Raw genomic sequence first — 24,421 nt, 5'->3', positions numbered from 1 at the left:
GGGTTAGGGCTGAAAGAAAATATTTTTGAATTAGGATAAATAATTTTTTGCTCATTCATAAAAGAACAGAAAATTATTTTTGTGTAATCAGCTCTACTCCTTCAGAACAGATTACTGTTCTCCCATCTAGAAGGCTTATCTCATTGAATTAGAAGAATTTCTAGGCTTTATAAACTATATTCAAAAGGCAGTTTTTCTCTCTTTTATGTACATTTCCTAAGCTATCACACTACACAGAAAACTTAATCATACATAGCATGTTGAAATGCCTTATAGAGAAGCTGACAGCATATTGATAAATTATTCCAGTAATCTGCTTAACTAATAGTAGAAAGGATCTGCAAATGGCAAAATAAAGCCCAATTGTAAGAGAAAAAATGAATATTTGAAGAAAAAATAGTCTCAAGTTATATTTGACAGGAAAATTCATTGCCTGTCATATCATTAAAATTTTCTGGCACTAGTACAATATTACATCTATGATGGAATACTGAACTACAGAATTCAGACTTACTGAAACATTTCTGTCTCACATCTAATGCTAGTGAATAATTTTATGGAAACAGAAGCCTACACCAGGTAGCATGGAGATGTAAAAAGAAGCAGTACAATTTGTGTTTCCCTATGCTCTTGTTCCCTGGGTTCATTGCCAAATTGCCAAGAGCCAAACCCCTTAGGCATCAGTTAGTTTTCAGAAGTCAGAAAAAACAGTGAAAAAAAAAGGTTTTAGTAATCTCCATGGCATAAAAGCCCCTGATTCAATCATAGCAAGGATTTCAGTCATCATTTAGGTAATCTCTCTGACTCAAATTGAAAAAGCACCTGGGTTGTTGTGACAACAGAATCATCTGACTCGAGGAAAATGTAGCCATTGCTTTTGGATCAGAAACAATAATCTGGAGCCAGAAGCAGTAAACTAAAAAAAGTGCTTAAGTTTTGCTACATAATGTTCATTTTCATTGAAAATAGAGATGTCTGCATTGCTCAAGGGAGTTTTAAAACTCTCGCAATGTAAACAGATGTACTCTCCACATCAATCAATTTCTGACAAAGGCAGGATCTCATCCTCCTCCCTGTATATTTCACTCAATATACAAGGTTTAAAACTTAACTAGATGTACTTAGTATTCAGTATATATCTTTATTTTTCTACACATATATCTTTCTTGTTTATATATATTTCTATTTTATTAATATCTTTCTATGAATATATTTCTATTATATTTTATATATCTATATTTTTCTATTTTTCTACTTTTTCTAAAGATTTTGAACATGTAACCGCATACTACTGTAACATCCAAGTTAAAAGACATAATGACAACACAAATTCAGAAAAATTCTATTAATTAAAAAAGTACCAGTCTTTCTATTAATTTTATGAAGTTATAGATTTAAATGTTTAACTTAAAATTTTTATACATTAAAGTGAAATTTATTTGTTCAGGGGCATTTTGAATTATTTATCTGTTATAGCTGTCTATCTGTTTATATAATCAATTGAGGTTTTTCATCCTCAAAGTTAATGTAAAATAAGGATTTTTTGGAAAAAGAATCAGTGTTACAGTGCAGAAAAGCACTTCTAGTCTTTGCCACTGAGCTTATCTGTAATGATGGAAAATGCCAGAAAAATTCCATATGTATGCAACAAAGTGATAATAATACAGATACAAAATATATAATACTGTAAATTATGGCAACATAGCTTTCAGCCATAGATGCTCTAAAAAAGTTGTATTAAAGGTGTATTCCAAAATCTGGGATCAAAGTGATAATAAGAGATGCTTACACATCAATCAACACTCCTACCTTTCTGCTTCAGCTGCAGGGCCTTTCCTAGCTTGTTTTTGGCTGCTATATCTTTCCACTTTTCTGGACTGCCTGTGAAATGACATGTCAGAAAAGAAATAAACAAAGAAGAAAAAGAATACAGAAACATGAAGATTATTCATTCATGTATTAAAAAGGTAATAAAAAAACCAGTTGGCAGATGAGAAAGTGAGAACTATCATCATAAACAGGCTGAAGTCTAGGTTTAAGATACATTTCATTAATTAGGTTTGATTGAGGCTCATGGTGTGCAGCTGATGAGGTACCAAAGCAGGGAAGAAAACATTAATCCTGACTGAGCCTGCAACTAGTTTTGACCTCACAGCCTGCATTTGACTAGAAACAATGACTCCTCATAGCCCTATAAGGCATCTCTCAACAGCATAAGAAACAAGTTCAGAGTAGACAGCAGGAAAAAAACCTTGCAGAAAGAAACAGAAAATAGTATTTGAAGGTTTAAATAGATCTAAAAATTTCTTTTAAATCTAATTATATCAGATTTAAAAAAAGCTGTCACCATATTAATAAAAACTTGTTTTTTTCAAAAATCTCATTCTATTACCTTTTAAAGTTTTTAGAAACAGATTTAACCAATTCCATTTTCTTCTTAGTCAATATAAGTAAGTTTGAAATTATTTCACTCCTTCACTCCTTTCCTACACAAATCTTTTACAGAATTCATCTGTCATTTGGATAATGAGGCACTAGTTACCTCAGACAATCTAAGAACTCCCTTTGATATTAAATAATAACAATGGGGAGGAATATAAGTCTACACATATAAGAACAAAGGTAAAGCCACGTTTCACCATTATTACCCAGGACTACAGATAATAAATAAATCTCTGCAAATCTTGTGTTCCAAAATTTTCTGTACTATCCATAGTAATGTTAGTATTTACAATTAGGATTTACTACTTTAAACCTCAGAAAACCACCAATATGCATTATTTTTTTTAGAAGAAAAAGTGCATACAGTGTTTCAGGAGCAGTAAAACCAGGGACTGATGATTATTCAATCCTAGACCAGAAATGCTGACAAATTTTAATACATGCAAGATCTTGCAATGATACAATCAATGTCATATATATTAGGCTAAATAAATTACTGGGCAAAAAAGAGAGACAAAAATAACATTTAAAATAGTATGTTTTCCTTTTAAATCTTTGTGGCTATAAAGAGTAATCCATTGCCTGAATGGGAAGAGACCTAAACAGCTGTGACAGCAAACTATGCCCAAAGAACATAATCACAGTGTATTTTCATTATTTTTACCCACTGCAGTTCTTGATGAGCATTTTATTGTGATGCAGTAGACTGTACAAGAAAGAAAACACTGCATCAAAATACAAAATACTTTCTGCATAAGCAGAGGTCACTACCTGATGCTTTTAAAAAATGTATTTTCCCACAAAAAATAGTATGTCAGATTAAAACCAGAAATCCCTTTTATCTTCAATCTATTTTATTTTTTGTATATTCTCATTGTTTTTCAATTTTTTTTCTTTACCAGGACAAATATAAAGTGGATACAGAGGAAAACACACATAATAAATGCTGCAACTTTACTTTAAGCCTATAGTTAGCAAAGCTCTAAAACTTATGGCTAGATAAGTAATGCAGCAGCATTACCATTCAAATTATGTCACCCTCTTCATTTTCTGTTTAGTTGGTTCTGTTTTGGGCTTATTTTTCTCTTACTCCTTATGTTGCTTGCCTAGACTGTGACATTGCATACAACGGAGAAAGAGCTCATAGTGAGTGGTTTCACTTGGATGGAAAAGCCAAGAGCAGGATGTGCTTTGCTGTGACAAGTAACACAGTAATACACAGCACCAATGAGCTGAGTACATTTATTTCTCTGCTCTCAGGGCTGCCTTGAGAGCAGCACATACTAGAAATTATTGAAAATCAGCTTCCTTTTTGGTTCCTCCCTCTGGCTAAGATGATGCTGTATACATTTCTAATTAGCTCAACATGCTCTGACTTACTTCCCATACTTCATAGGAGAAAACAATATTATCCATGAATGATACATGCACATATGTACTAGTACATAAAACCAGGAAAATAAAAAAGAAAATGTGTGAAAGTATGCAGAACATATGAAGAATATACCATAATCAATACCTCTTTTACTTTGATCTATGATTTGAGCAAATAAGGATACCTCTGTGCTGCTCCAGGTTTAGCACTTAGGTGGTCTACACTGTCCTGTTTTGGAATGCAAGACTCCAGCGTCCTTGTTCTTCACAACATTTGGAAACATGGATGTGAATTTGGACGGAATGAGCAGATACAGAGAGATGGTCACATGCAGTGAAGGTGGAGACATGCAGGCAAATATATAAACAAAAAGCATTAAGTCACTGTCTACTGAAAAAAGCTGTATTTTTCATTTTCCTATCCCAAACACTATAAAATTTTAGATGTAAGATCAACACTTTAAGATGTAATGAAATGAAAGCCATGACAGTATTATTTTTAAAAACCTTTATGCTCTACATGCTGAATAGCAGCACTGTTATTTAATAGGTGCTATTAACCTTCTTGAGAATATACAAACATATAAAAAAAACTCTTTGCTTAAGACAATGCATATTTTGTCACTATATTGTGAAATTCTCCTGAAAATGCAAGTAAGTTTCCTAATTTCATGCATTTTGATGACACCTTCATGTTCTATTGCCACACAGTCTGCTACAGTAACAGTTTTCAGCAACTCAAGAGCAAGTAGAATAACTGAATGAGATTTTCTTTTAATAAAAACTGCATAGGAATATTTCTGAATTTCTATGGAATTTTAATTTCTGCTGAAGCCACAGAATTTAACAGCTTTCAATTTGGCAAAAAATACTATTATCCTGTTGGTTTATTATTAGTTTTTAATGAAGTATATTATAAGATCTATGAATGGCATATTTTTTTTTTCAAATACCAAATTTGGATTTTAATTAGAAAACTCTGCAATATTTGTAGTTCACTAATAACCTAAATTTCATAACATATTTGCATCTATACCTCCATTAGAGTCAGGAAAGCCTAAAATTTCTCTCTAAGATCATAAATCCTCCAACTCTCACACCAAATCATTGAACAATAAATATCATATTTAGGCAAGCACTACATATTGTTTTATATACAGATGAGCTATTTACAGTTCATGTTCCAAAATTCTATGTGCCTCAGGAGGGCACTTGCTCTGCAGCTGGCTTCAGGTGACTCTGAGACAAGCATTCTTACACATGCATCCATGACTGACAAAAGCTACTTCTCTTAAATTAAAATATATGAGCATTCCTACTTTAAAAAGCTTATTTTATCCAGTCTTGGTTATATGCTGATATTATCAGCAGATTTTTCCAAACAAACAGTCTGAAAAAAAAATTTACCTACCATTAAATGCTCAGCTTACATTCACCTTGTTTTTATCATCATTTAAATTTCACAGACCTCAGATACTCATCTGTCTACACTGTAGACATTAGACATTTAGACTTCCTGATTTCTAATATAAAAAACCAAAAAGCTTTCAAGGAATTATGCTATCAAATCCAATAGAAAAACTATCCTTCAAAATATCTTATAGAAATAAATGATACCAAACATTTACAAATTTTTAACACTGAAATAATACATAACTCATGTCTTCTTCTCATCAATGTATCAAGGAGTCACTTCCTGATATGGCGAATGAGCAAATTTCAGAAGAACAGTCTTGCCAAACTTTTAGCAGAATTTATGTTCATAGCCATTAGAAATAAATACAATCTTGCAAAAAATTAATTTATCAAAATTGGGAACAATGCATAAGTCATAGATTTAAGAAATGTGTTCAGAAACAGATCTTGATTCCACTCTATATGCAAATTGGACCTATTTGTAATATAAATCTGTAAGGTACTCAAATGAAGAGTAAGATAAGTCTGTCAAAGTCAATTAATCTGTGAAGTATAATTCAAAAGCTGTGATAAGCAGTTAGTTTGTTACCCCTGCTGATCCATCAGTCATCCCCCAACAGCCACTACACTTCAGTCATCTGATACAAGCAAATCTTGAAAAAACTTTCAATATTGAACTGAGTAGTATTGGCTCACTGCAATAACTATGTGAATTAATCAGAACAAATGTAAACTTATAGAGTAGAGAACAAAGATAAAGCACCTTTGATTCCCTCACTGATTTTCTCTCTACAGATTTGCAAAAAAACTCAGTGTTCTCAGAACTTCTCTTAATGTTGGAGAAAATCCTGGAACTCATAGGCTGCAAACCCTCATCAGCACTGAGGGTAGCTCAAATTCCTTCTGTGCTCATCAGTGCCTGACTGCTCATCACTGGGCTTTGGTGACCAGATTGCATGCAAGACTTGCAAACACAGCTAGGCACTGATTTTTCATAGAAAATGAGACTGCTGTCTACCCATCTCAAAAACCTTGCCATTACAGATTCCACATCCTACAGATGTTTCACTGTAAAATGTTTGCTGGTGGGTGTTAGATGATTTCAGCCTTTCTGCACAAAATTTCAGCTGATGTAAAAAAGCTTACTATTTGGCATTGAGAATGGCAGCATTTAGATGAAAACCTTATTTCACTGTTTTTTTCAAGTCCAATACCCTGAAGTCAATTTTTCAATTGACTCAAAAAATGAGAACCAAAGTGACTTAAAAATGCCTAAAAGACATAAAGTACATTTCTGAACTCTTAATAGCTGTCCCATCAAAGGGATGTGTTGGCAAAATTTCTGGAAATGCAGTATCTGTAAGGGAGGACAGCTTTAAAATTATGTTTCACTACTTAAATTCTGTAATTTATAATGCTGTTTAACTCAAATTAAAAAAGGAAATATTACCTACACACAGTTACACTCTTCCCACCTGGTCTGAGTGGAATATTTCCAGTATCAAGCAAACAAGATGAATCACAGTACAAATATCAGTACTGTGGATAGACTTTAGCAGTTCAGGACTGACACCACTGGTATTTCAGTCTTACAGTTTTAAATGCAACTTCTTAAGTTCATGTACAGATTATTTACATTAACCTGTATTTACATTAATCTGTGTCCTGTCAATTACTGTAATACAAAATACTTAAATTTTTTGAAATTGCACTTAAATAGAAATTAAAATTGTTGCTTAAAATAAAACCAGGTCTATCTGTAAATAAAATAACAAACAAAAAATTACTGCTGCCAAAGCAATGGGATACCAAAAGTCAAGTGGTAAGAAAGCTCGTGAGAAGTAAAATACAGTGCTTCTGTTAATCATAGGCGATATTTAAGCATAAAATTTATTTAGAGCCCTGATGTTCTTAATCAAAACCTACCTTATTAGGGAAATCTTTTCCATGGAGGCCATCCTGATTTGGACAGAATTTACAAACAGTGCCAATTTTTACATACATCAACTAGAAAGTGTTAACAAGACCTCCAACATATCAGCCTGTGGGGGTTTTTTCCCATTAGGAACAGTTTGAAAAAAGAAAAACCAAAACCAATGAAAACAAACATATATACAAGAATATGCTCTAACAACAAGTATTTATCACATTATAAAGCACCACAGTGAAAGTGAAAGCACCAGCACCATTTACAGAAGCAGGTAAAAACAGACTAAAGAACATTAACACAGATGATGTTCTGTTGCATCAGACACCATATTTCATGTCTTGTGACTATTCAGACAAACAGAAAACTTGAAAAGATGTTCATTTTTCTGTGCTTTATAACAGTTCAACAAAATGCAGAGATGATACCTAAACTGCTGTTTCATTTTGGGCTTCTGGAGGTTGTAAGTCTCCACACAAATGCACACTTTTAAATGTCAGTGTACTCCACTGAGAGTGCAAGATGCAGTAAGCCATTTTTCAACTGGGAGGAGTTGACTAGTACCTGTCATCCTCCGGAGATGCATGCTGGATATGAATCCTGGGACTAGTAGGTCGTCTCCTCTCTAGGGAGGGGGACCATCTACCCCTGTTTGCCCGTTCAATAAAACAGGAAAAAAATACGGTGTTTAGTTTGTGGTAAAATTAAATATATGGGATTTGAGACTGGAAAAATACCCCAAAAAAGTAATGGAAGTGTGTAGTTAAATTATTTTTTAACAGCTTTCTAATACCCAAGTATACTTTACTTAAGGCTGTTTAATGCAGACACATCACATTTGAAATGAAGAGAAGGTGTGTCCAAATATGCAGAATTTAGACCAATATAAATCTTCTATATGGTGTACCACTAAGTTTTCAAATAGTCTCAAATGCTTGACCACCTAAAAGCCTGTCATTTGTGTAGGAAGCTGCAATTTCAAATTAGAAAAGACTTTTAAAGACTATATGATGGTCATTATCTTGGTATTTTGCTAATTCCATCTCTCCTAGCTATTTACATGGAAAAATATAATCTCAGTAAAAATGTAGGACTATTCATTATGATAAAAGTTCTTGGGCATAAAGTCACCCTTTTCTGGAATGCAGTGAAAGAATACAGATAAATTATTTAACAAAAAGTAAGCTACACATACTTGTGTACAAGTACAGGGGTAATTTTTTATCATTTGTAAACATATTTATAATTTGTAAACATATACTGAAAGTGTGTGCAGTGAGCTTCCTCTTCTGTTCATTTCTCTTTATCCGTGCAGTACATGCAAGGACATTATGTTACACCACTAAAGTCAACAAAAAGGACCTAAATTGAGAATGAAAACTGAGGTATTATGAGATTTTTTTTCTCAAAAAAGCTCATTCAATTCAGAATTATATATACTATATTATAGACTGATGCTTATTTTTTTGGGATGTCATGTGTTTGTATTGTTTGCATAATGACTTACAATACCAAAACAAACTGATTCATTGACAAATAACAAAATGTTTGCATAAACTCAGCACAAGTATCTAATATTTCCCTTTCTGAGGCATTCTTCCAGTCCATGGAATAAGGAAAAGGGCTTGATTTATGGAACATGCAAATAACAAAGGTTTCAGGGACAAGAGCATTATTTGAACAGTTAGGTAGATCTTTCAAATGTTTTAAGAGCAAATAGGTTGTTAGTAGTTAGTTTCTTTTTCTCTCCAAAGCAAGAGTTAAAGAAAATGTTAATGCATCAGTGCACTCAAAGCCCTTAATATGCTGATATCCACCACAGATATTAAAGAGCATTTGAAAGAATTAACTAGGTGATTCAGTAGGAAATTTCAGGACATGCTCCCTTTCATTGAATGCTGAATGACTGTGAGCCACAGTACAACACCAACATGTAACTACCTACTTTACATGGCTGGAAAGAACCAGAAAGACAGTATGTCACAGACCTAATGCAAACAGTTACTTCACTGTACATTATTTTAAATGGAAATGGGGGTATTTGACATAACTGTTAAGGGCATGCAATACTAAAATCAACATGAAATCAGGACAAGCTTCAATTGGATTAAGCTCCCTGGTATCTGTTTATGATTACGTAACAGGTAACTGCTGAGCTTTGTCTCCTTTAGATAGTAGTGGCCAGCTGATGGCAAACATCCTGTTTTGATTCCCACTGCAGTGAAGGACCCCAGAACAATTCTAACACAGCTGTGGGGCTGTATTTTGCAGGTTTGCTGACCCTTGTACATGACCTAATTCCTGGGCTGCGCTCCTCAGTTTTATTTGCTCAGACCTCCACTGAGTGATGTCTCAGGCTAAAAGCATGCTAGAAGTACAAATCAGTGCAACTTTCTTGTGCTAACACACATACAACTGCTTGCAACAGCAAAAATTTAGAGGGTAAATAATAACCACACTACATATTATTAACTATCACTGATGCAATCTTAAATCAGTCTGGGGAACATGCTATTATGATGAGAAACCATTTCTAAATCAGAGTCTGCCCTTGAACCTCATGTCTAAGTGTTCTCCTGAGCAGAGACTGGGTGTTGAAAAGGAATTTCTCAATTTTAAAGAAATAGCACTCAATTTACAAGCAAAAAAAAGAAGCAGAAATTTTGAGACACAGTGAAAAGGATAATAATGAAAAAACCCAAAGCATAATGAAGTAGTAGCAGGAAAACACTTTCAATGGCAATATTATAAACTTAAAGATGCCTTGCAGATCATCAAAGAAACTTCAACCACAAATCATTTTGGAAAAGAACCCAAATTAACAAAACAGCTTAGAATAAATAGAGGGTAGGTGGTGGGAAGAGAGAAAAAAAAGGCAGGCATGGTGTAACTACATAGAGGTATTAGTAGGGGATCGATATTTTTGAATGTCCTAGAGTATACTTTGCAAAAGAAAAGTATATGAAGGATTAAACTCTATACAAAAGTCCATTTAACAAAAAACTTTAGCAGACCTGTGTCAAGGCAAGGTTAGTTTGCCGGTTAAGTTATATGGACTTGGTCAAATGATGGAACTTTTAGGAGGAGAAAAGGAGTTCTGTCCTCATTGTTGTTTTGGTTCTGCTATACTGAAACTAACTAGACTGTCATATCACAAATTCATATATAGAGCTTAAAGTAGTTTTCTGCTGGTATAAGCAAGTCAATAGAATGACTTTTACTGGCAAAGCAGTGTATTAAAAACCAGTAACTCTTCTGATCATTCCAAATGACATGAATTACATTGCATAAAATTCAGGGATCAAAACTATTTCCAGCAAATCTGTGACAGAGAGAAATAGGGCTCTACTGTCCATCTGTTATAACACTACCATTTTGTTAAAATGTGGTTTATTTTAGCTCTTGATCTCAAATATAATCTAATTCTTACCCTCTGAGGTTATGGGGAATAACAAGTAGTAATTTTCCATAGGTAAGTATATTCCTAATTTTGTTAAATAAAATATATAAATGTGTATTTAGAAGTCTGTATTTAGAGGCACAGAAGTCTAGACTTTTAAATAATACCTACAATGCTGAGATTCAGGGAGGGGAGAAGGAAGAAGAAACAACATGAAAACAACTAACAACGTCTTCAACATAAGTCTCTCAAATACACTGATAAAGGGCTGTAGATTGGACTTCACAAAACCTTAGAGTGCTTCTCTTTGATGTACCAATTCTAGACCTGACAAGTGTCTCATCTCCTCTAAGTGTCCAGTAATGAAACAGCCTTTTCCATATTGCCTATTACACAGCAATTTTTACTGTGTTTAGTATTACATTGTAATTACTTCCAAAAGAGATTTTCTACTGCTTAAGGTAAACTTGTCTTACTGTATTTTAAATCTTTTGTTCTTATCTTGTCCAGCACAGAACCAAAATGCTTTCTATAGACCCTGAATTTAATTCTGTGTTCTTCAGACTAAAGATACCTCTATCATCACATGCAACTAACTTCATGTTCAAGTGTAAGCAGTTCCACATTCAACAGAGGAGAATGAAATCATCTAAAATGCATGTTCCCCAAAACAAAAATATTAATTTGGTGGAGTTTATATATTAAATGTAATATCCTCCTCCCAAATTTGGGCTGCATAGAAAAATCTTCTATGTCACAAGAAAGGAAAAAAAATCCTCTACCAAAGCCACACATACCTTTATTATTTTCAATTAAATTATCAAGAAAAAATTGAATATCAACTTCCTTAACAAGAGCTTTTCTGCTCTATAAAGGATCCCAAGTCAAAACCTCCTATTTAGGACTCCTAAAAGCTAAGAAAAACTTTCACAGTGATGGGCAATTTTTTCTGCATCAGACCCACTTGATGATTTGGCAAAATCACATGTTTAGTAGCAACATGGGCCAGACTAAACACTTTACTTTATGAGGAGCTCGTGCAAAATTATGCAGATTCTGCACAGTGCCCAGTGGACAGATGTGGACATGAATTCTAAAGGCATAATAGAACTACTTCACATCAGGACAGATGTAGTTTTGAGTGCAAAATTTTTAATAGCTAGTTTATAATTACCAGTTAGGGTTTCATTGAATAATCAACTTGATGGGCGTCATCTTGAAGTAAGTACAGAACACACTGCTCACGTTTATATGCAATTACATTAAGTAACTGCTTGCAGATGAAGGCAGCTGTATGTATGTACACACTCAGTTATTAATATGATGTTACAAGATTTTATAAAAGGTCTAGAAAAATATCTGTATTTCATTCTGAGGGGCTCTATATCAGCTGATTTTTTGTTGTTGTTTTTTATTAACCATGTTCATAGTATCTGTAATGTCTTGAGCTCAGGCTTAAATAGGAAAAAACTACTGTAGATCCATCAGGGATACCTCAGCAGAACATTAATCACTTCTCTGCAACAAGAACACAACTTAAGAAAAAGCACAGTTCCAACCAAGGAGCAGCAGGAAGTGGGGAGAAAACAAAGGGAAATTATAAACAAAAAAACTCAGGTGAAACCCTATCTTGAAGAGGAAAGTGCATTCCTAGTGCCTTTCTTCAGGCATCCTGCCCCACAATAAATTAAATAACACAACTGTTAAAACCACCAGTATTGACAAAAAAAGCACTATTATCTTCCATACTAGTTAAACATGTACTGGACAGACGAAAATGTAATTCTGTCCTATTCCTACTCAAAGGGATCCTATTATTGCCCTTAGTGAGCCTAAAATCTCTAAAGTGGTATCATTCTTGGCCAAAAATATGGATAGTGATGAAAAATTCTCTTGTGGAATCACCTTTTTTACACCAGTAGTATTTGATTCACCTAAAATTTTGAATCAAGCTATTGTAATTGTGAAAGTACAGAAAGCATCCATAACATGTCTGCACAATGTATGTGACACAATAATATTTCATTTAAATTGTAAACATGTCATGAGACTTATGTGCACCTTAATATAATATCAGAGAAAAAAAACCTTAACGCAGTTATCCACCTTGCAAAAGCAGACGCAGCAGATTAAAGAAAGCAATGATGTTTGGCTGTTTTGTAACAAAGATATCAGTATTGATACAGTTCTGGTTTGAAATGTGAAAGTTTTGTTGTATTTTCTAATTTATGCCACTGCTTTATTAGCAGTCCACAGAACAAGCAAGAAACAGATGTAATGCTTTTTGGCAAATGATGATGAAAATTCACAACCAAGTGGTAGTTTCAAAATACTTAACACTGCAATGCTATTATCAGCATACTGAGGACTTTTGTAAACAATGAACATCAGCTTGAACCAAAACAAAGGAAGTAGCCAGAAGCACTCATAAACTCCAAGACACAATTTACATGACATACATGAATACAGGAGCAAAAATGTCTACAAATACCAAAGCAGACAAGAATGTACAAGAATATGGAATACTCATATGAAGAAAAACAAAACTTATAAAGATCACCAGCACAGATGACAAGAAATTCATAAGTTTTTATTTTATACCTTTCTCGTTCTGGTGAATGCAAACTAGTATCTGGTCTCAAGCAGTTGGTACTAGCACTCCTAGCCCTGTCAAGGGAGGGCTGCAGTTCACTAGTGCCAGTGCATTGCATCCAATGGTAGAAGAGAAAGAAAAAGAAAACAAAGAAAGGAATACAATGTTAGATATTAACTCATAAAATAATGCTCTCTTTACAGAAAATGTAGAATCACAATGATTTAATTAAGGAAAACGTAAAAGGGTTGACTGGATGAGAGTGTCAAGATTTGTTTAGAAAATAAAAGCAAACAAAAGGCTGCGAGAAATTTTTTGCAAATATCATTGAAATGGTTAAAACTGAATGAGACAGAACAGCATCCACTTGTAAGAAAAGTGGAATGAGAAATACCAAACAATAAATTATATCCTTATTAACAGCAGTAAATTTTAAGCCAACATAAAATAATGTGATCCACTATATGTCATGTGAAGTCCCTTTATAGTGAAGCTCATTTATTCTGCAAAATCCATATTAGATACCAAACAAGTTGGGGGATTAATCCTCAGTGTCTTACCTAACCAGTAGATCATCTCCAAATTTCGATATTCGTAAGTTAAGGCAATCATGAAGGAGTGAAATATCCTGTCTAATCACGGGTTTGGTCTTAGCACATGCAGGAAGAGTTGAGCTTTGTAAATTAAAATTATTTAAACAAAATGAAAATAAATTTAACATGTAACAGAAATCTCATACATAAACAAAAGAATGTAATAGAGAAAAAAATGCAACATATAATTTTAACAGCGAAGACAACTCCAACCAATACAAAGTAGTTTGGTTTAGTTTTTTTTGTAACGTAGGTGTTAATTTAAATAACTACATGAAGTTACTTTAGGATTTTATTCCTAATGTCTCAGTCACAAAAATGTATTAAACATTTTGGGGTTTTTTTCTTAGCAAGGGAAGTCTATTTATTTTTTTTTTAAAAGCTAACTACTTAAAGGGGACTCTAAACACTTCTTACCTGTATAGGTTCCAATGAGTACCATTTTCTAGTAAAGGCATCTTGGGTGGTAATGTTTTATAGTGCCTAACAGAACTTCTGGAATGTGGTGGGTCAGAAAAGAACACAGGACAACACAAAAAAATGCCAGAAATAAAAAGACAGGTAAAGGCAAGCCAAGACTGACCAGAACATAAAATAAATGCATAACATTTGATTATATTGTATAGCTATAGGAGTAGCTATCTCATCCATATTTTTCTCAAGTAGTGTGACAGCTATCTGGGGGAAAAATTTAGTATTAACCCTTTTCTTATTAAAGTTCATGAACTTAGGCCAATGCTAGTACAGCTCAGATGTTTTCTTGAAATGGAAGTAATATATATTCCATTTATAGATACTTTTAATTAAAATATACAGACTGATTTAAGTTGATATTAAATTTCCTCTTTATTTCTTTTAGTGGTGCCTTACTTAGACCTGCAGAGATTTTTACCTCTTCCATAGCTAAGCATGAGTCTCACTAAAATAGAGATATATAGTATCTAAAGTTTAATTACATATGTATTAGCAGTCAGCTTTTTTGAATGTGGAAGTCTTTTGAAAGTGGAGTATAATCATCAAAATTTACCAGTAATAAATATTATTAGTTATAAGCGAATTAAAAAACTGAGGAGAAGTACTACATCAGCCAATACAGCAGCACTAAGTTGTCACATGACAACTGTTTAATATCATCACAGATTTTAGAGAAGGAAATGTTTATTTTATCTGCCAGCTCTACCCATTGAAGAAGAGAGAAATTTAAAGACAGACAGCAGCTGCTGAATGGGAATTATGGCCATTTAATGGCGAGGGTTAGTAACAACATTGTCACAATTTTTCACAAACCCTACTAGGGCACAACTATGGAACTACTAGGAGAAGAACCAGCAGCCTTGAGGATTTTGCAGCAGTCTGTCCTGACAGGACATTTGATTCCTGTTAAGCCTTGGACCAAGCACAGCAGGATCAACATTAGAAACCTGGCTGTGTCACAGACAGATGAATCAACTCTCTGCCTGGAAATATCAGTGTTTGTAAAATCCTGAGGGATTTAACAGAGGAATTTTGACCTTTCTTGTATGGGTTTAGTGGTCACCACTGGTGAATTCTCTATCAGAGGTCACTGTAGCATTGCACAGGAGGAATAAAGGAATGGCTGTCATCAGGCCAATCCTGGCACATGAGCAGATATTACCAATCAAAGTAGGGGTGATCTAAGACATGGAATGTGGCAACCCATGATCTATAGCATAGGTACACACCTTTCCATCATTTCTATTAGTTAATAATTGCATACAGAGAAACAGGATGGATACCTAGGACTAGGTGCATTAAACCCACCATATATCTTAACTCTGTAGCTTGGACTACCTAATTTCTTTCATTTAACATGAAACCATTAACATTTCTTTCCCATTTTAAGCTGAAACTGTCTCAAGGACTAATTAAACCATTGTTCAGCAAGCTGCCTAGAACACAAGGATAAAGCCTTATAACATTTCTAATAGGAATAAATGTTGGGTGACTAGAAGTAAGAAAGGACAGAAGATGGCATAGAACAAATTTTTGCTGAAACTATTTTCAAAACTATGCTTTCGAGAATGTATATTGCCAGTCTTGGGATATTATTTGGAATTGGGGTGTATAAGCATCAGAGTTACATTTCAAATAATTAATCATTAATCTATGGCTTTTATATTCATCTTCAATACATTATTATAAGTACCATCCTGTTTTATAGTATATCACTACTATTAATTTTAAAAGGTGAAATTTTTGGGTTTTTTGATCACAAAAATACTGTAACAATAAATGGAATAAAGAAAAAGGCAAGGAAGTGCTGCAGGCTCTGAATTCAGTGCAGCTATTTCCTAACTCTGTTGTCCTTGCAAATAGAACACAGCTTGCAAAAAGTTGCACATAACTGCTGTGACCAGACTGGTTTGGGAGATTTGTAAAACTGTTGGAAAGCTAATGGCTGGGCAAAGTGCACCAGAAGTTTATAATGCTGTATTTACTTCATTAATCGAGACTTTAGGCAATGTCATTGAAAAATTGTACTAACAATTATAATCTTTAAGAGGGAAAGGAGAAAGCACAGGGCTGGAGACAGAAAGAAAATGAAGCTACAGAAGATGAAGCAAAAAGGACATGGGAGGAAGGCAGGAAAAATTGCTATTATCTGACTATAAACAGACATAAAATAACAAGAATTTAAATAAAGTATTAAACCCTAAAATCTAAAATTTTGAGAAAAAAGCCTTTTTAGCTGAAGTACAAGAGTGAAAATATTTCTACTGATAACTTAAAAAAAACAATTTAGCAGCTTCACTGGCGCAGATTTTTTTTGAAAGCTTACATATTTATTATTTTAGTTTTATACTACTCTGCTTTATAACAAAACCCTATCACAGCATCTTCAATACTGCTTCAAATTTGATGATGAAAATTAAAGCAAGCCAAGACACTTTAGAAAAGAAACAGTACTCTGTAGGAGAAAATCCTACATTAAATAAATGAATAATAGCACTAGACAACATGGTTTAACATTTGATGATTTTAAACATTTATTACTGACACAAAACTCTCATCAACACCCAGATCCTGAAGGAACAAAGGACAACTACCTGGTTGAATTAGTTGAATGGTTAACTACTTTAACTTCAACCAACATTTTTACTTATTGTAAACAAAAGATGTTCTACACAATGCCATGGATTTTTTAACACAGTTAACAGACATGGTGAAAAAAATGGTGGGGGAGCAGACTTCGATTTTTTAGGTAAAGATATTTCAGTCCTGTTAATTTCACAACTCTGTAAAGTGGTAAGACAGGGAGCTCCTAGCTTTGAAACAAGAGATTAATGAAGACAAGATGGCCCCAAACTACAAAGTTTACATGTGGATCCAATTTATAGAACAATTTTTAGATGCAAAAACAAGTGCTATAAAACCCCTCAAATCTGGGACTTCCAGTAAGCCCCTGTACATCAGTATTTATTCCTGTGCAAGTGACTAAATCAGCATGAGATTAGGAGTCACAACAAGCAAGGACTGATTAATTGTGCATGGCTGCTATATCAACATAAAAATGCAAATAAAAGAAAACAAAACCAACTAAAAACCAGTGTTTGAAATTATTACAGTGCTGTCATGCATTGGGAGATCAGGACATTTGTGACTAGACAGAAAATCTACCACAAAACACAACTGCAAAACCAAAGTTTCTTCAACTCCTTTAGTCCTTACTACTGAGGTTCAAAAACAGATACACATATCTCAATCTAAATTAAAACAAAGAAAAAAGAACGACTGACATCTGGATCACAATGTACTTGGAAGTTCTTTACGCACTGGGACTAAACAGCACCATGGAAAAAACGCTGGGCACACGAAGTACGCACAACTACCCAGATGTGTTTGTGACTCCCACACGCCTGTATTTACCTGATGGTGTGTAGGCACTCTGCACTTCTTCCTCGCTTTGCTCTGGGCAGCATAAGAAGCTCACTGCACAGACAGGATGGGTGGTGAGTGAAACAGATATAGTTATGAAGCATTAGATGACATGGGTTATGCCAATGATAAGCAAATGAAAACACCAAAATAAATGAGAAGCATTCACCCAGATAGATAGTCTGATAAGACTGCATGTCTCAAAAAATGAGTCAAAAATGCACAAAATAACTACATTTTCAATAACAACATTTTAGTGTGGCACCTCCTTCTGCAATATTTTTCTTTTTAATTCAGAATTACTTTTTCAGAGCTCTTCATGATGAAACAAATAACACAAAATGGCTGCAGTTTTCTAATAACCCCCTGTCTCATGAATTAATTAATGGAGAACTGCTTTAAGAAAAAAAAAAAGATGTCTGTTGTTTGTTTTGTGTTGGGTTTTGCAGCTTTCTAAGCTGCAAAACCATACATGTAAAAGCAGTGAAGGTTTGATAATGATTTAGTGCAGGTTGGTTTATGGGAAGAATAACCAGTCACCCTTTAGGGAAAATCAAAATTATATGTTCATTTGAAACACTGCGTTTGGCCAAACATAAATTTGACTTGTTGCTCTCAAAAGGCATTTTGTAATGACAATCCTAAAGAAACAAACAAAAAAGCTAATCAGCCATCAGACTTTTTGTTTCTTGTTCTTTCAAACTGAGGAAAATCGGCCATCTATTCTACTTTAATTATACTGTAAGCAAACAGATACTAGAGCCAGCAAGATGATAAAATTAATGTATATTTATGCCTATGGTAAATATGACTATGACATGAAATATTCCTTGAATTAAGCCTGTACTTTTATGCACTTCAACACAATCAGAAAGACCAAGCTCCAAAACTCCTATCACTGTAATATGAAATTAAAGATAAGCTTCATGGAAACATGCTAATTTTAAAAGAAGCAGGGAATCCCATGAAGTACTATGGCAAAAAAAAAAAGAAAAAAAAAAGAGAGAAAATATTACAAAACAGATAAAGCAGCAGTTGTTCAACGTGTTTCACACTTCATGTCATTATAAAATGATGCATTTCATTGATACACTATAGGCATTATTTACCTAAAATTCTAAACAGGGCAGATTGAAATAATGCCTTGTGAGTCATATAAGATTTAATTACATCTGGAGCCACTAGCTTGATGCAACAATATGTACTAGAGTTGAACTGAATTTTTAAATTTTCTTTCTAAGCCAAATTTCTATTCATAAGCTCAGAGGACTGGCAGAATTTATATGCATCTTTCCAAATTAGAAACAACCATGGATTTTAGGAAATAATTTACTATTTTCTTTAGAGTTGCAAAGCATATGAAAAGTCAACATTAAATCATTGAGTACTTTGTTAATAATTACTTTTCCTAAGCCAAAGAGTATCTATTGTAATTGGCCCAGAGCAAACACTAATAAAAAAGTCATCCTGAAAAGGGATATGAAATAACAAATCCACCATGAAATCTTCTAGTTAAAAAGAAAAAAAAGTAAAAGAATCTATCAAGATGATTACCAGTATTGTGAGAATATGCAGTTCTCTGTTAAATTAAGTCTGTTTTGGGAGACATTTAAAGTAGAGACTACTATTCCCAAACAAATGTTTTCTATACTCATAATTAAGAGATTTTACTTAGGAATAAAATCTTTACCTTTAGGAATAAAAGAAACACCAAAAAAAAGGGGAAAAAAAGTGCCATGCTCTTGAAAACTGGACAATGGTTTTCTAATAAAAAGCTTTTCCTAACAGTTTATATATATTCATATATATGTGTGTACATGTATATAAATATATATAACACTGTTGAAGTGGACAAATAAGTTCCACTGGAAACTTATTGCAACAGATGCTTCTGTAAAAGAGTGGTAGTAACTATTTTTATGAATACCTATATTATGATTTAATATTGATTTTGAACCATTAACGGATCAGTGAGAAAATTATTGAAACTAATCAGCAGCCGTAATCTCTGGCATGCAATTATTGGGTAATTCCTCAGCTTTCAAGCCAAGTTTACGTTAGATATTTATGTGAATAAACTTGTTTAGGTGAAGGGTTCAGTAAATGCACAACATAGAATATCTACACTACTCTTGATACTAATCCATAATATTTAATGAAGTTGGGTTTTTTTTAATTCTTGGATGTGACAGAGGATCTTAACAAAACCTGGTTTGGATCTTTCATATGATGCTATTCTTTTCTATTGAAAGCTGGCAAAACCTGCCAGAATTAAACAGACTTCACAACTGATGAAATCTGGAGGAAAAGAAGAAAAGGAAAATGTGGAAAAGGAGACCACTGCAGACAACATTATTCAAGGACATAAGGACATGGACCCATCTTTAAATCCTGCAAATAAGCCACATACATCCTTCATGTCTGATCTTTAAACTTCCAAAAAAGCTTTGTGAACACTGAAAAGAACTGAAGACTCTGAACAAATCCAGCAGCCCACTGCTCATCCCCAAGAAAGGCTCAGTGTAAACCCAGCTCCTCTCCAGCCATAATCCATGCATATATCACCAGTTATGTCCAGGTTTGAGGCTTTACTGAAAGAGAAATTTCTAGACAGCTGTCTATATTCATACTGACAAAAGCTACTTTTTAAAGCCTTTTTCTCTTCAAATCTGATGAATAAGAAATTAATTCAATAAATATGGTCAGGATTCTTTTGAATATATCACTGCCCAAAATAAATAATAACAGAAAAAAATTGCAACAAGTGGACGTTTACTTGAATTAGCCTAAATATAAATCTGACACTATATTTAAAAACAATTTTAATTCACTTATGAAAGAAAATTCAGTGCAAAAATCCAACTTAGTCAATTCTATACCACTTCTTGCCTATTTGAATTTTTAAATGTACCAGATAACTCAGTAATTCCCACACCTATGTTACCACACTACAAAGGCAAAACAGGCAAGATCATATACAAAACTGAACTAACTGAACTCAAAAGCCAACAGTCTTTCTGTTGTTTCAAATCTGGCCAATGATTTCCAGAAATTTGTATGATTTAATGTTTACATGTTTTCAGGTCACTATGAAATGTGTGTTCCATATGGAATTTACTGGATTATAGGGAAAGATTTTGTTATACTTAGTTCTAAAAGTAGTAACTTACTACCAAGAAAAAAAAAATCAAAGACATTACTGTGAGAATTGATCTTATCTGAATGGTAAGTTTGTAATTATAGTCTAGCTATATGATTTTTTTAAAAGTAAACAACATCCCATAAAGATTGATAATCTCTGTGACTGTCATCAATATTTTTCACAACTGCTGAGCTGAAATACCTTTCTAAGCTTTTTTTTTTCAGGTATAAACTAAAAAGAAATTCTAATTTCTTCAATTTTATCAGAATACAGACACCTGAAAACAGTGCCTATGAGGGGAGGCCAAGCATTCTTTGAGTGTAGCCACTCTGTGTATTCCAGGGAAAGATGTGTATGTGTCACACATCTAAGACTGGAAATTTTTGCACACTACAGCTAGTACTGCAACTATCCTTGCTATGCCTGGGTAATGTACAAATTTCACCAGAATGTTACATAAGATGCAGGGAGACTGCACTCATAGGTGTACAAAATTTATAAGCATATAAATCCAAACTAGCATGCCTCCAACTCCCAGCTAGGAGGAATTAATGTCTGGTATTTTGCTGTCTAGCACAACTGGTAAATTCTGGTATTACAAGAAGAGCTAGAGCATACATGAAGATGCATGGCTTTCTGGCAAAAATCTCTGGGCTTCATTTGGGAAAAAGAATATCTTGAAAAAACAGACAAAATTCATTTGTCTAGATACCTGCAATTACTGTCAATCCAGTACAGTTTTATGAAAAAAATGGTATAGATAATTTAACCGTGGCACTAGATCTATCAGTTATGATGAATTCTCTCTCTTCCCCATTGCTATCAGTCACATTTCTAATGAAAATTTGAAAATTAGGCAAACTGACAACACTTCTCAACTTTTTTCCATGTTCAGGCTGACAATGTACCTTTCTTGATCAGACAAATACTGACTATCCATCTCTCTGGATCTGTAATCAACTGGAGTTCTGGAGGCATCATGGTGTCTAGTTGGAGAACGTGATCTTCTCATCTGATGAATTTCATCTAAACTCCTGAAAAGCAGAAGTATGTTTTCTCATGAATAACAATGGATCACAGTACAAGTTGGTTGAAGGAATTCTTTAATCATAAATTATTAATTCATGATTTCTGAAAGAATGTCATTAAAAACTATGCAATTTATACATGTCACTATTATCCTAGAAATATTCTTATGTGGCTTCATACACGATTTTGCCACTGACTGAAAAAATTTCCAAACCTATGTTTCAGTTATAGTACACAGATGATGAACCACAGATAAAATACGAGTAAAAAGAGGTAAGTCTTACAAAGTTATGATTCATCCCATGAGTGCTCTTGAGTGAATAACAAACGCATATATCAAGTTCAAGTACTGCACTAATAAATTCCAATAGAAAAACCAAGCTATAAAATTGTGAAAAATTGCCAAACAAGAGAAAAGTTAATAATGACACAAACAATTATACAAACATGAAAGCACGTTGAGTTCCCCTTGAGGTGCCTACCTCTGTAATGGCACATTTGGTAAACGTGAACGGGGCCTGCCCTGATCGTCACCACGGTGAGGAGACACAGAACGTGAACGATGATGCGTTGTTGTTCTTTGCTGCTCTGGCACAGTTAGCGTTGTGGATTTACTTTCTCTAGTACTAGACCTATAACCTACTGGCAAGAGGGTAACAAAAGGCAATTAGAGAACAAAGGTCTGGCTTTAAAGAGAATTCAGATGACTAGTTTTCCAAAAGCACCTATCCAAACGCTTACACAGCTTTCAGGTCATCACTCAGCTGTTGTACATCCCGATGTATCATGCAGAATAAATCACTAGCATTACCTTTAAATGTCTACATGTACAGAGACTGAAAAAATGAGACTTCTTGATGTACTGGAAGATGTGGAGCAGTTTTCTTACTTGGGGAAGAATATTCTTGGTATTTTGTGTATATACTAAAACATTTGAAAGGAACCTAAACAGTGCAGGTTTATCTCATCTAAAAAATGGAGAACCCACACTTGCATACAACAGCACAGACTCACACAGGGCTGCTCATATAAAAAGCATCTTTCTGCCTCTTGTTTCAGTTAAAGATATTCTCCTACTGAACCTGGCCAAAGCCACCTACTTTAAAAAACTGCCAGGATTTAGAGTATATTGTACTGAATAGTGGGTGCTGCATACTGTGCAGAATGTTCTTTTCCAAATATTGTGATTAAACAGAAAACTTTCTCATAGTATTTTTAAATAGGATTAAAAAAACAGTAGGAAGTTAGCACATTTTCTGTATTTCAACATTGTTGTGACTGTTTCTAGGTAGCACACTCTTTGGCTTGTTATACATTTTGACTCCCATCCTAAAAGAGACAATGAAGCTCAGTGAGATAACAGCTTTCAAAAGGTACCTGTTAATTTTCCAAAAGAACCTAAGGAGATCTGCTCAGACTTCACTTGCTCATTTGCAGACATTCAAATGTGATTACAAGAATCCCTTGACAGAAAATCCCTTAATGATATACAGAAAGCCATCCCTTAAATCATCCTTTAATCACTTTACAAATTCTTTCTTAGCTATTGAAATAATAGTTTTTCTTCTTCTCTGAATTTGTCCAGAATTAAAGTTACTGTAATGTGTGATTTTGTTCAGCTAAAAAACCAGCTTCTATCAGAAATGTTCTTTTCATGCTGGAAAAGACTATGATTTTGTCACCCAATTGTTAATTGGAGAAGTTTAATAAATTAAATAAATTGCACTTTTTATGTATCTCATTGCATGGTTTTAACTTTGGGGTTTTTTTCATATTTTATATAATTTGTATAAGTCTTCTGGTTCTTCTCTGGTCTTCTACCATATTACAAACAGTCCCTCTTTTAAAAGTGTGCTCTCTATGCAGAGTCTGCATGAGGCTTGATCATTATTCAATGACATTTAATAACCTCTTTAGCTGTAAGTTTGAACCCTGATCACAAACATCAAAGTAGCATTCACACTTTTTTCCCAAAAAGTGTAAGAGTTTACCAATGCATCCTAATGGCCTCTAGAAGTTGACAACATGCATGAAATTATCTACTGGGGTTTGTCAACCATTTAACAAATTAGGACTCCAACGTTCTGCAGGATTTGATATGTTGTGATGCTAGAGTACCTTACCTGCCAAAAAAGTGTTTCAGAGTTCTGTAATAAAATTGTAAAGAAACAGGAGGATCTCTCTGATCTCAAGACAAGGATTGGGTGCAAATTTTGAAGCAAAAGGGGGGCTTCCTTAGGACTTCAATGGAGATTCACAAACCAGAAATTGTTTAGGTCTTTTGTGAGAGGAAGAAAATATATGAAAAAAGGTGGATGTATTCCCTTTCCCAGGGTAATTAAATCTAAGCTGTACTTGCAAAAATGATAATTAATTTTCCAAATAAACTTATGCTAGAAAAATCTGACATCTCTATCCGTAGGAAGAGCAGTTTACATAGATTAAATACTAAAACCAAAAAAATCCTAAACACCTTTAACAATCTTTAGGCAATTCTACTAAAACACATACAACTTAATTTTTAAAAATGAAATACAAATTTAAATTTAAAATATATTTCTAGAGCTTTTCTAGTCTCCCTAAAAAAACTGTCCATAGGATTATTCTG

At 33.7% G+C, this 24,421-nt stretch overlaps 1 protein-coding gene across 50 annotated transcripts in view; it reads right to left on the bottom strand.

The window, feature by feature from the left end:
- RIMS1 (regulating synaptic membrane exocytosis 1) overlaps positions 1–24,421 on the bottom strand; it is a 305,873-nt gene that overhangs the window by 83,922 nt on the left and 197,530 nt on the right. For 13 of the 50 annotated variants that reach the window (XM_064412406.1, XM_064412356.1, XM_064412378.1 and 10 more), the window contains 8 exons: positions 22,296–22,455; positions 21,693–21,818; positions 17,634–17,696; positions 13,713–13,826; positions 13,161–13,250; positions 7,724–7,807; positions 4,002–4,079; positions 1,810–1,881 (listed from right to left, as the gene is read on the bottom strand). In XM_064412406.1, the coding sequence (XP_064268476.1) occupies positions 1,810–1,881; positions 4,002–4,079; positions 7,724–7,807; positions 13,161–13,250; positions 13,713–13,826; positions 17,634–17,696; positions 21,693–21,818; positions 22,296–22,455 (787 nt within the window). The remainder of the gene's footprint in view (positions 1–1,809; positions 1,882–4,001; positions 4,080–7,723; positions 7,808–13,160; positions 13,251–13,712; positions 13,827–17,633; positions 17,697–21,692; positions 21,819–22,295; positions 22,456–24,421) is intronic. The other 37 variants (XM_064412366.1, XM_064412372.1, XM_064412394.1 and 34 more) reach the window with 16 other exon arrangements.

The sequence above is a fragment of the Passer domesticus genome, chromosome 3 (assembly GCF_036417665.1).
Source record: "Passer domesticus isolate bPasDom1 chromosome 3, bPasDom1.hap1, whole genome shotgun sequence".
Taxonomy (NCBI): Eukaryota; Metazoa; Chordata; class Aves; order Passeriformes; family Passeridae; genus Passer; species Passer domesticus.
The sequence above is the reverse complement of the archived record's forward strand: the minus strand, read 5'-3'. Positions and strand labels throughout refer to the sequence as shown.